The 13,521-nt window shown below is 45.0% G+C and overlaps 1 protein-coding gene across 2 annotated transcripts in view; it reads right to left on the reverse strand.

Moving 5' to 3' along the window:
• The window catches only part of FSD2 (fibronectin type III and SPRY domain containing 2), a 29,282-nt gene that overhangs the window by 5,651 nt on the left and 10,110 nt on the right, over nucleotides 1-13,521 (reverse strand). For both annotated transcript variants that reach the window (XM_075006979.1, XM_075006980.1), the window contains exons 7-11: nucleotides 11,610-11,765; nucleotides 10,640-10,774; nucleotides 9,391-9,544; nucleotides 8,762-8,895; nucleotides 4,691-4,823 (exon numbers count right to left, since the gene is read on the reverse strand). In XM_075006979.1, the coding sequence (XP_074863080.1) occupies nucleotides 4,691-4,823; nucleotides 8,762-8,895; nucleotides 9,391-9,544; nucleotides 10,640-10,774; nucleotides 11,610-11,765 (712 nt within the window). The remainder of the gene's footprint in view (nucleotides 1-4,690; nucleotides 4,824-8,761; nucleotides 8,896-9,390; nucleotides 9,545-10,639; nucleotides 10,775-11,609; nucleotides 11,766-13,521) is intronic.

The raw sequence follows: 13,521 nt of genomic DNA on the forward strand, positions 1-13,521 counted from the left end.
TTTCAGTTTGCATAAACTTTCAGAGAAGAGTTTGCGGCGTACTAGCCTGGTTCTGCTCAGATTAGTGATTTTGGCACAGGAGCTGTTTCCATGGTTCTGGCATAGATGACAGTTCTGGGAATTCACAGCAGCGTCAAAAACTCAGTCTCAGAGTTCAGCGCTGTGCCTTTGCCAGCACCAGCTGTTTATGTGCAACATAAAAGTGTCCCTTGGAGAGGAGTGAGCAATAAGTGCCCTGGGGGCCAGACGTGGTTCGCCAGTCTTAGCCCCCATGTGTGTGGCCGGGAGGGGGGGGGGGGAGTACCAGAAGCTTTATTTACCTGCATGTCCTCAAGTACAGCTGTTCGCAGCTCCTTTTGGCTGCAGTTCACCATTTCCAACCACTAGGAGCTGTGGGAAGTGGTGGCACCGCCTGCGCTGCTTCTTTCAGCTCCCAGTCGCCACACAAACAGTGAACTGCAGCCAATGGTTGCTGCAAGCGGCCAAACTTGCAGACGTGCAGGTAAATAAAGTGGCAGGTGGCCTGCAGGGGCTAATGCTGGTGAGACGCCTCCACCTGCAGCCCGTTTATTGCCCACCCCTGCTCTAGAAGGATGGCCGAACGCCCATTCAGAATCATCAGGTTTACTTTAATGGAGAGAACTCATTCTTGGGTCTTTTACCATTGTGCCACCTGGTTACATACTCATCTGTTGTCATAATGGCCTAATGTTGTCCATAAAATGGCAACGTTTTGTTCTTTCTCCACCTCTGTATGAATGCAGTGGCCGCAGTGCTTCTGTGGTACTTGCCTGGCGGCAGGCCCACCACTGGGGAGGGCAAGGTGGGCAGCTGTCCCCGGGCACAAAGCTCTGAGGCCTTGAGGCAATAGTCCCTCTGAACTTTTCCATCCATGTGGGGCATAATCTTTCTCTTTGCACCAAGGCTTCTGTAAATGTGCACCACCCGTAGAAACCTAAATACCTGGCTGTGGGCACTGAGCTAACCAGCTGGGTGGCATTTGACTCTCTGAGTGGCTGTGCAAGCCCCCAGTTTACAGCGAACACTGGCTGGATGTGGAGGTGGGGCGAGACCAGTTCTGTAATTCAGGTGGTGCTGAGGGCTGGCTGGCTGGCTGGCTGGCCCTGCCTCTACCCCTTCACCCGAGGTGCCGCCCCGCCTGGTGGGAAAGAGGACTGCCCACCCCATGCACACACGCACCTTGCCAGGAGCCCACAAGAAGCCATCAGCCCCTCCTGCCTGGCAGTGCCTGGAAAATAGACTGTATAGGGCCGTACCCACACGGATGCTCTTCCTGGCTGATGGTGGATAGGTTCTTTTAAAAATAAAAAGGCCTAATTTTTGGCTCACACTCAAAACCTTGAGCTCCAAATCCTATGAGCTAACTACTGTTCTGCCCTTGGGAGAAGGGTGATAGTATGTGGGGAGTCCTCTCATCTGCACAGGCACATGGGAATTGGCAGACTGGGCAAAGCAGGTGGTTCATATAGTCTAATGTCCTGCCTCCTCTGACTGTGGCCAGGGCTACATTCTCCAGTTCTGGCCAGCAGCACTCAAGCGCCACAGTTGGGCTGAGCCGAACTGAGGACACGAGGCTGCAGCTGGAGTCCAGCTTTTAAAAACTCCCCTCTGAAGTGTTAATAAAAATAGATTAAGCTCCACAAAAATAGCTAAGCAAATGGGGAACCATTGGAATGTGAATCTCATTCTCCAAAGTAACTGAGGCCCACATCTGCAGATTTAGTTAGGTGACCAGCTCGACTGAAACAAACGGGCACAGCACCTAACTCCTACTGTACATTCCTATCCTGCTTAAAGAGGTTTGTCAGTCACTCTGACCATGTATCTTCATCTGTAAGTGTCTAAATAACTTTGTAAAGCTGGCCCCTAGACTACTGAATTGCACCAATTTCAATGACTCTGAGATTTCTAATGGCCACATTTTAAAATATATTTAGGCACCTAAAATGGTTGAAACCAATGTGAGTTAGATACTTACTTTTGAAAATTACACCAGGGTCTGTCTGCATCTTTAGGCAACTTAATACCTTTAAAAATCTCTTCCTAATGCATCCAGATACCTAGGAGGCTCTGGGCCACTGTTGAAAATATGATTTAGGCTCCCATGGCAATTGGGCATTTCTGAAAATCGTAGCCATAGTTAATCGTGAGTAAGAAGCAGGGGAGGCATTTTCCTTTCAATAGCGACCGATAAAAACAGCCCCAAATATCACCAGCTATGAATAGCAAGAATAGCGACACATAGACACCTCCTTGTGTTCCATGACGTGTGAGGCAGCATTGCCATGGCAACTTAGGCAGCTTTTAGTAATAGGCGGGGGAGGAAGGGAGCTCCCACCCCCTCATGCAGCTGATGAAGTGTACAAATGTTGGAGCACGGCCTTTAAGAAAAATCGAGGCATTATGCTCTATTTCAAATCCCACTCTGCTGGCTGATGCGGGTATGGTCTTGTGACATTTGTCTTTAAGCTTTGAACTCTGCGCCGCATTCAAAGGGCGATGAGTGGCTAAGGCAAGCGACCTGGCTGCGTGCGCAAGGGTCAGGCAATGCAGGGTGTGTGTGTGGGGGGGGGGGGGGGGGGGGCGGTATAATTTCTGTAACCCAAGATGAAGTAACACAAAGGAAACTCTAGCCAATCCCCTTTGCACTGAAACCGAGGGCATACCCACAGCTAAGCCCTGCAGTGGCACAGCTGCACGAAAACAGCTGCACCACTGCAGTGCATAAGGTGAAAATGGTCTATGCCAACAGGAGAGCACGTAAGGCCAGCTAGGTGCTGTACACACAAGCACTTATGTTGGTATAACATGTCATCAGGAGGTGATTTATTCATACCTGTGAGTGACGTAAGTAACAACAACATAAGTGGTAGTGTGGACATAACATGCGTGTGGGTAGTTTCGGGCTTTGCCTATGCTGGCAATTTCCAGCCATGCGAAGTTTTTTTTCCATCCATGTGCAAAATAAATTTTTATGAGCAAATATGCACAACCAGTTAAAAACAGAAAACCTGGCTGTGGACTCTCTGCAAATCAGCTGGATGGTAGCTGAGTCTCTCTTGAGCACCTGTACAAGTGCCCCGCTTCCAGAGAACACTGGTTCACGGGTGCATAACCCTTCCCTCAAACACCCAAAGCTTTGCTACAGCACGTACTGGTATAAACAGTGCTTTGTCAGCAGGCGTGCTCTCCTGCCTGCAGAGCAAAGATCACTTGTAGGGCGTGGAAGTTATTTGCTGACAAAAGTGCTGAGGAGCAGTTTTTTAATAATGGTTGGCTACAGTTACACTACAGTGCTCTGTCAACAGAAGTCACTATTGGAACAGATTTCCCAACAAAACTTCTGTTGACAGAGCGCGGCCACACACAAAAGCAAATCAGGAGAGCGCTCCACTCTGTTGACAGAGTGGCTGGACTGCCTGGCTGCTCTCTCGACAAAGCAGGCACCCCCGAAGCACAGCAGACAGGACCACCCATTGTTGTGGATGCCCTGTCTGTCCAAAGAGGCCTCCGAGGGGTGTTTACACAGCTTTTTTGTCAACAGACTCTGTTGACAGCAGCTTTATGCCTCAAAGCTTCAAGGCAGAACACTGCCGGCTAAAGTGCTGTGTTTTCGCCAGATACTGTCGACGAAATGTATTTTGTGTGTGCATGCTCCATGAATTTTGTAGACAAAATTGGGGTTTTTGCCAGCAAAATTTGCTAGTGTAACTGTTGCCATTGACTTTCAGATTCTTACACTGGCTGTGTCAACACAGCCTTGTCACTAAAAGCTCTGTCGTGCAGAAATAACCTGTCTCCAGAGAATTTTTTTCAAACTAGGTGAAAAAAGGGACTACGATACATGTGTGGTTCTGACCTTACCAATGGATTTTGTGGGTCACTGGCAATTCCATAAAATCTAAGCAAAAAATTGTTTCATATCAAATCAATAGACATTTTTCTGAATTGTTCAGAAAATTGAAAAAAATCAAAATAAATTGCCTTTTGGGTCACATGAACTCTTCTGACCAACTCAAAAACTTTTTTTAAATTTGTGACCATTTCTAACCATTGTTACTGGGGGGTTTTTTTAAAATGCAACTGTTTCAAAAATGTATAAACTAAATGGTCTGATTTATTTATGTTTACGCTGACAATTTTGTGCAATCCACATAAACTTACTAAATGCGGCATTATTGCCAAATCTACATGTTATGCTGTCATGGAGGGAAGTTACATGCTAGGTTTCATCTTCTGGGTCTTACGAGCTCTGGGTGTGAATCACATCAGTATAATATCCTACCACCTTCCAAAGTGACTAGTGATTTTGGTAGCCCAATTTGAACCGCCACGAAGGGGCTTGATTTTCAGAAAGCAAATGATCAGCACCGACAAATGTAGCAACTCTAAGGGGCCTTGTGTTTGGAACCCAAACAATGGGGGCATCTATTTCCACATTTGAAAAATGAGCCTAGTGAACAGTATATATACAGCACTAAAGGTGCAAAAAGCAGCCCTGAGGCTTTAATTTGGCATGGCAGAGGTTATTCTGTGCCTAGCCTGACCATGAAAAGGGACATCACTTCAATGAACACTTTGAAAAGGATTTAAAACTAGTGCAAATAAACAAAAACAGCCAGCTGTGGAAATTGTACATTTGCAGTGAGTATTCCATTCCTACGTATACCTCGTGAAGCCGTTGTCCCGGAAGGGCAAATCACATTCTAGGTTTTCTATTTCACTGCAAGCAATCGTTAAGCCATCTTCTAGAATGGACAGCAAAGGATGAGCAGTGTCCTCATTAAGACAAAAGTAAGTGCCTACAAGAGAGGAGAATGGTTGTGATTTGTCTCAGCACCTAGAAACTGCATGACGTAACGTATGCGTAAGGTACCACTGGGCTGGAGAGCAGTGTCTGGGTCCAGACGACGGTTAATTAGAATATCAGGAATGGGTCAGAAACCAATCTTGTGGGTTTCCTCCATTATGGGCCAAATGTTTATTGGCATATCTCTGTTCACAGCCATCCCGATACAGAGAACTGGCCTTGTCTGGCCTAGGACCCAAAGGCACCAGTTGGTTTGAGACTACAGTATTAAGATGTTGCACCTCTCAGCAATACAGTGGGGTGGGATTTGAAGTTCCAGTTTTGGCTCATCTGTATTGGAATTTAAAAAGCATTTTTAAAAAAATATTGACTTGGGAAAAGGTTTTGAATTATTCACAATGGCTTCCAGCCTCAGCTGCTGTCTGTGAAGCTGGTTGCAGAAGCTGCAAGGGGACATTTGGAGCTCCCCAGGCCAGGGGTCTTTTCAGCCTCTAATGGGCTTGCTCCAAACTAATCCTGACTGGCTCACACCAGAGCCCAATGCACTTGCAGTTCTGTTCTTGGGACTCTGGCGTGAGGTGGAGTACTACATCGCCTCGGAGTCCCTTATGCAAGGGAATCTCCTGCTGGGGAGAGCCACACTCACCACACAGTGGCCAAAACAGGGCTCAGGAATTCATGGCAGGGCCAAGATCTTTTCGCACGAGAACAGGGGTCAGCAACCTTTCCAAAGCAGAGCGCTGAAATTTGACCTTTTGCCCTCTATATTTGGTCCGAGTGCCAGTGATACTTAGTCACTAATGGACCTACTTACGACAGCTTCATTAGTAAATAACTTAAGATTTATCATTGAGGTGGTGGTTGGTAGCATTAGTGGTCTTTTGTTACCCCACAGGCGGCATGGCTTTGGGCAAGCATGGGGGAGAAGGGGCGGGGGCTGAGCTCCTGCCTCCCATGCCAATGAAAATCAGCTCACGTGCCATTCTTGGCACCCACAGCTGGGGTTTGCTGCCCCTGCTCTAGAATCTTACTATGAGTAGCTGGGCCTCTGCAACTGCACAGATAACTAACAATGAGCAACTTTGAAGCTGCCTAGCCAGCAGAAACAAGAGGATTCTGTTCTTGTATTTATGTTTAGGCTGTTCTAACCAGCAGAGAGAGAGGGAAATACTGGAGCCCAGTTCATTTTTGCGGTGCAGCTACTGCTGTACATTAACTCCACTGGGGTGAAGTGGCTAGCGGGGGTGGCTGCAGAACAGGTGGGCCAGCACAGTCACAAGGGCCCCCCCCCAATATTAAAATATTAATGTAACATTATTTATGTTTTAAAATCTATCCCTGCTTATTATGATGATGCATAATAAATTTCATGTAAATTAATTTTAACAGAAGAAGGACATGACAAGACACATTGCTTTCGTTCCATTAAAGTGAATTGTTTAAACAAAATGGAGTCATGGAGCCTGGGGGGCCCCTCACGTGTGGGGGCCCTGGAGCAATAGCCCCTTTTGCCCTTATGTTAGTCCACCACTAGTGGCGATGAAGCCACAGTAGGTGCATCCCAGGGGGCTCCTCCTACTCAGGCATGGGGGTTCAATTGGTAATTGCAGAAAAGGCATAGCTGGCTGCAGGAATGCTTGGTGCAGTGGGCATGCATGGTATTTTAGGAGATATTGGAGGGATGGGGCTATGCTGCTGAGTGCCAGGGATTCTTAGCTGCCACTGAGCACCTAGAGTTTATAACAGAACTGCCTGTTTTGGCTGGACATTTTCCTGGAGGTTTTATCACATGACATAATCTTTGATTAACTATTAATCTCTGGAGACTCCTGTCCAATCCTGGAGGGTTGGCGACGCAGGGTTACAGGCAACTGGGTGTAAGCCACTGCAGTCTTCAGGCTGCTCTAACCTGACCAGGACCCAAAGCAGCTTTTGACCAGCCCAGCGAAGGGGAAGCACATAAATAGCATGAATCAGCCCTTTGTCCCCATCCCATGTGCATATTTTAATCCTGCCACTAGCGTAGGGATGTTTTGTGCCAGGAGCATGCTGGAGAAAAGCAACATATGCTGCAGGGATAACAATGTAAAAGTAAAAAGTGTGTATTTCATCCCCAACAAAAGCACTTTCTGATAATAAGACAGGGAATCCATTTTAGCTGTTGGTGAGATTCCTAGCATTCCGGTTTTGTGTTTCCAGTTTCCAGTAATAGCAGAAATTTGCATAATATAGACTTTGTGATGAGAACTATCTTGGCATGAATCCTAAGGGAAATCAGCATAATCAGAAGGCAGTTACTTCAGTGCAAATATAATACAAACACCCGCATGGCAATTATTGGCACATGTTACTGAAAGCAAACACAAGCAGACATCAAGTGGCTGTTTGTAATTTCAAATACCTAGACTGATTGATGCAGGTTGAAATGCCACACACTTGAGATAATAACATGATTACAGTTGTGGTGTAAAGGGAACCAGACCACATCATCATCCTAATGGCCAGTAATAGAAATTATGGGCAGGAGGGATTTGACTGACATTTGCCTAATTCCCAAAAGCCCCATCGTTACCCAGCTGTAACTCTTGGAGGAAAGTGAAATTACCAACTAGCCCTCCAGGTTTGTCAACCGCAACCTTGGATATAGTGTAGGTTCACATCTACTTTATAGGGAGGCAAATCCTTTATAGGGAACAGTAGGGAGAGGCGCAACAGGCTAACACTGTACAAAATCTCCGGGATTTCTCATTGAGGGCAATACCCACAGTGAATGGATTGATTTAGTCCAGAGGTCAGCAACATTTCTGAGCTGGAGTGCCAAAATTTGACCTTTTGACCTCTAAGTATAGGCTGAGTGCTAGTGATAATTTTTAAAGTCATTTAGGTTACGTCTACACAGCAGCATTATTCCAAAAATTTGCATTTTGGAATAGCTGTTCTGAAATAGTTTATTTTGAAATAACACAGCTATACACAAGGGCTGTGTCTACACATTGTCCCACCCTTTCGGAAGGGGCATTTAAATGACACAGATTGGAACTGGTTAATGAGGTGCTGATATGAATATTCAGTGCCTTGGTAGCATAATGGCAGCCACTTGCACTTTGAAAATGCTCCTTTCGAAATGCAAACTGGCCGTGTAGATGTGGATGCTTTGAAATAAACCCCAGATTTCAAAAATTCCCTTATTCCCAATTCCTTTTGCAGTGTAGCTGTAACCTGTCTTAACAGCGCCTATTTTGAAATAGCTATGAGGCATACAAAATTCAACATAACGGGCCCGCTATTTTGAATTTATTTTGACATAGCATAGTGTAGATGCTCAAAAAGTTATTTTGAAATAATGGCTGTTATCTCAAAATAACTGTGTAGCCATAGCCTGAGAGTACTACTTACAAAGAAATCAGTTCAGCTGCAGATCTTTACCAGGTGGTTGGTAGTACTAGCTGGTCTTTTGTTAATCCAGAGGAGGTGTGGCTTTGCGCAAGCTCCCAGCTGCATGTGGGAGGAGGGGCAAGGCTGAGTTCCTGCCTCGAGTACTCATGAAAATTGGCTCGTGCACCAAGCTTGGTACATGTGCCAGGGGTTGTTGACCCCAGGTTTATTCTTTCAGTAGCTTTTTGAAACTTCAGTCATTTTTAAGCAACACATATAACCCACAGAACTCATTTTTAAATGTAGAGTTAAAATGATTAGATAGATAGTACCAGCACCTCTCTTTTTTTTTTAACAAAAAAGGCACCGTAGGTAGATATGGATAGATATTATTAGAAGCAATTCAATTCACAAAAAAGTACCAGAAATTGTGTCTAAACACAAGAGATTTAGGGCCAGATCCACATCCTGTGGAAATCAGTGGCAATCTTTTCCACTGGTTGTAGTGGGCTTTGAAGCTGCCTCTTAATGCTGGCTAGAGAGTTATCACCGCACCTGTGGTGTGGATAGAAACAGGCTCACTTCTCTCACTGGGGCCACCCATGTTTACAGCTCTTACAGAGATAAGATAATGTTGTCCTGGCTGCAGCTGAATTAGAGCTTCACAGTTGGGAATTCCAACAATAGATCTGCCGAAAATAAATACATGGAAAACAATAAGATGCAAAATAAAGTTAAATTCTTCTCTGTAAACCTAGGACAATATGTTTTACTCTTTCCAGCTGAGCTGCCACTAGAGTGAGTATGGGTGCCTGTTTATTTATTCAGATTTTAATATGATTGCACATCATCCAATTCCAATCCCTCATAAATTCATTGTGTTTGTACAGTCAAGTTTACTAGCGTGGCAGAAAGTGACTTCTCTCTAATATGGACAACAATTTTTCAGTTTGCTTTCAGTGTGTATGCACACCAAAATACTCATAGGAGTGGAACTTATCCAGTCAGGAAACAGGGGGCACACTCAGGAGCCTCCAGCGCTTGTGCTATGCATCATCTACTTGTATATTTCAGGGTATATTGTCTCATCTTGTCAATCTTAAAAGGGCCTTTGAAATATACTGCATGCCATATGACAAGGGATTGTTTCTAACCACAGATGGTGTGACAGATGACTGACTCACTCTGTAATGATATCTCCATTCTTTCCATTTGTTAGTTTGGACAATTCAACTGTGTAGGAGTCAACAGGATTCCTGTTTCCAGATTCCCAACACACCAGTGCGGCGTTTTCACAGCTTCGGCTTTCTTTTCTTTTAATCACAGGTGGTGAAGGAGCTAAAATGCAGATAAAATAGATTCTAGGCCATGTTGTTACAGGATTTGTTATAAACATGCTTTTAAAAATAATATTCCTGGGTTGTTGTTTTATTTCCAGACTTGATATTTGACATTCAAGGGTAAAAGAAACTAATTCATGAATTCCCCAATGAACAGAAAACGCTTAGGTAGATACATGCTGGTGCTAGTCAAAGTGTTATTAACCTGTTAAAGCTATATAGCAACCACAAAACAATTGATCAGAAAGAAATGTGGATGCTCGCTGTTCTTTTTCACATTGCTTTATCCCTGCCATTGTCCTTTATCTTCACTGCTTGGATTATCAATTGAAAACAGCAGAGCATTTGCCAGCTATTCTGAGGTCCTAGGAGATTTTCTGGAGGGCTCTAAATTGCTCTTGGTGCATCAGATGCCAATGTATTATGAAGGAAACTAGCCAACCAGGGACTGTGCTTGATTCTGAGGCATTTCAAATTTTGGGATGCGTTCCACAGCCACTACTTAGATTGCTTCTAGCCTCAGAAAATTGCTTATTCAAAAATGTTCCTCGCACTTAAATTAAACCTGAGCACTCCTGAATGTTAGGGGAGTTTGGAGCCAAATCCAGCTACCATGCTCATCCCCTCTCACACTAGGATGGACTGAACCAAATCCTTGGAGCTGAATATACCAAAATGTAAGGGGTGCCAAGATCTGGAGCTGAACTTTGTGGTTCTGTCTAAGCACTAATCAAAAGCTACTTTACTGCCCTGCAATTAGCTAGAGCTGCCTGATGGACAAAATAGCAAAAAATGACAAACCTGTGAAGAGAGAGAGTGGCATTGGCCGTTATTTAGCTACAGGAACCAGCAGATCTGTGAATAAGTCATCTAACTGCCATGCCTCAGTTTTCCATCTCTAAAATGAGCATAATGGAACTTCTGCCCATTCCCTAGTCTAGCATAAATCAGAAGTAATGCCACTGAAGCCAATGGAGTCACACCAAATGAAAAGCACCAGGACAGCAGAATCAGTTTGACTAAAGTTATAAAGTCCAGAGAGTTGTCATAATTAAAATAATTTACTCAAATCATAGGCATGAAGTCCATTTACCTGTCACATAAACTGCTCTTTCACTCACTGGGCTGACACCGGCAGCATTTGAAGCACTGACCCAAAATTCATATTGTGTGTTAGGCACCAGGTGAGTTACTGTGCAGTAAGTTTCTTTCACTTTTAGCATAAGCTCTGAAATGAAAAAACACCAGGTATCCATGCAATTCCTGTACACTAACATTCCTTCTTCTGAATCACCGCCCCAACTGATGGGAAACATTGCTTTTTTTAATGGTGCCCATGATCTGAGTGTCACACCATTCTTCTGTCTTGTTTGTTCAACTAGCGCAGCGCTCACATTACTCATTCAGTCACAATACGGTTGCTAATGCCTTCATCTATCATATATGGGGACATAAATGCAGTGAAGCATCATCTTCTGTAGCATTAATGCTACCCAAACTAAACAAAATTGAATGGCTATAGATGAAGGTTGCTTACCTTTCACTGGAGTGTCTTAAAGATGGACTCTGCAGTTTTCCAGGCACTGCCAATTTATCCCAATGGTGGAAATGTGCAAAGGCCGGTCAAAGAATGTTGTTTTCATTATTTGGCTTGTGTAAAGTTTACACGAGTTCCTCTTTCCTTTCTAACCAGCCCATTTAACATTTTCAGGCCTCCATCTATGCTGGGAAACTGACTGTGCTCTGGAACTGCTTCCAGCAAGAGATCTTACAAATAGCATTAGCTAAGTTTTCTAACTGGGGTGGCTGGGCAGGAAGGGAGTGTCACAGCCTATTATTGGCATTGAGCTAAACTGCAAAGTGATTGTGGGTTTACACATTGGCACATAGAGAATATGGTGACCTGGGCTCTAAAATACCTCAGGGTAGATCAGCTCCTCATCCCAGAGCACTAGCAGCAGCAGCAGCAACTGCATTCACAGAAACCTTTTTGAAGGCTGGTGTTGAAAACGGCGTCAGGCACCAGCTGCTTTCCGAACTGGAGCCTAAGCGTGCCTTCTTACCAGCTTGCTCCTCACTAGGTGTGTCGTCGCTGACTTGTTTATAATACAGCTGGTAGAATTCGACAGTGTCATCTGAGAACAGGCCCCAGCAGACCCTCACGGAGGTCCCAGTTGCTGAGTTGGGAGTTTGGGGATTTATCACCGGAGCAGAAGGAGCTGAAATGAAGCCAGATGTTTCCATTTATGAACACACTTTACTGGGGAGAGGACCAGGACCGTTTCCTCTTCAGCATTACATGGCATGAGAGTACTTTCCCTCAGTGGAAGCCTGGTATGTTACTCACAGACAAAACCCCCAAAGGTACCTGGTGTGCACTGACAGTCCCATCCCAAACAGTGCTATATTAATGTGAGAACAATACTATATTACTGCTGTTGTTGAACATCAGCAGGGAGCACAACAGCGGCACCGACAGCCACCAAGGGCCCCAGGACATGGGGGTGGGGGACACAGTTCCATATCCTGGAAGAGGCAGGGCCAAGGTGTGGGAGGGGTGGGACCTAGAGCATTTCGCCCACAGCACAGCTCAGGCCACGGTGCTGACTCCCTCGCCATCACAGTGGCGCACTACGGCACTGCCAAGGTAATTCAGAGGGGCCCAGCGCTTTGGCTGCCACCACTGCTACTTTGGCAAGGGTGGCAGCCAGGGCTCTGGGCCCCTTTGAAACTCCAGGCCCAGGGGCAACTGCCCTCTTTGTTTCCTCCCCCGTCCTCCATTTGGCAGGCCTGCACAACACTCGGCGTGCTCTGCAATTTTCCCTCCCTGCCCCCGCTGCCGGTACATATTGCTGCACAACACAGGCCAGCCCCCTATTAATACGTAACCCTAACTCTGCTGAGAAGCTACACATATGGGGCCTGATTCTGCCCTTGCTGACATTAGTGTGCATCACACGTAACCCCACTAATGTCAAGCGTATAAAACCGGTGGGAATTGCTTAATCCAAACGCACCCACTTTCTGGGATTTGCTCTAAATCAACAAAAACCCAAACTCCAGCCTAAGCCAGATCCCTACACTTGGCTGTGCACAAGAGTTAGGCTGAGAGCTGCTGGGCCTGCGCACATTGGTGAACTTTGCCTATAGTGAGTGAGGGGAAACTGGCAGCCGTCCCATGCAGAGCCAACAGGATGAAGGATGCCACAGCAGAGAAATCTGTAATGATTGGCACTATTGCCTGTGCCTACCAACATACAAAGCTGTTAGTTCCAGTATTTAGGCACCACAGATGGTAATGCTGAATGCACAAAGTTGAAGAAAGAACATGTCAAGCACTCGGCTTGCATAATGCTCAAGGGCAAACAGGTTACATGGCAAATATTGAATTGTACCACTAAAACTTTTTAACGGTGGCCAGGAAAAAGGAAAAAAAAATGTGCCATGTGTCTTCTGGCTCTTTAGGATATACAATGAAGGCCACAAAGATCTTATTGTCAAAGGGAATTCCTCTCTTTTATTTAATAATTAGAAATTGAACTCTTATTTACACTGTTTTCCTTCGAGGACTCCAAGGATGACTTGAGACTACAAAATAACATCAGACAAGCAAGCAGCTGAAATCTGATTAATTGAGAGAAGTGCTTCAGACTGTTTTAAACTTTTGGTTTTTGTTTTGTATTAATCTCTAGGTCCCACAATGAGCTAGAAGGAAAGACAAATTTATGACAAAATTGGCCCCACTGCTACTTCAAGAAAAGGGTGAGAAAACTCTGGGCCCTCCTCTCTGAGTCTTCCAGTAAGTCATCCCTCAAATCTAGAGATGACCATACTTGAAAGTTTGATAATTCTAAGGCTGAAAAATAATCAGGAAAAGAAATCTATGAAAATAACTTCCAAACCTCTTTTATCCCTCATAAATAGACAACCCAACAAGATATATAAGCACACAAGCTAACTTTGTGTCCTTGTGTG

The sequence above is a fragment of the Carettochelys insculpta genome, chromosome 12 (assembly GCF_033958435.1).
Source record: "Carettochelys insculpta isolate YL-2023 chromosome 12, ASM3395843v1, whole genome shotgun sequence".
In the NCBI taxonomy this organism is placed as follows: Eukaryota; Metazoa; Chordata; order Testudines; family Carettochelyidae; genus Carettochelys; species Carettochelys insculpta.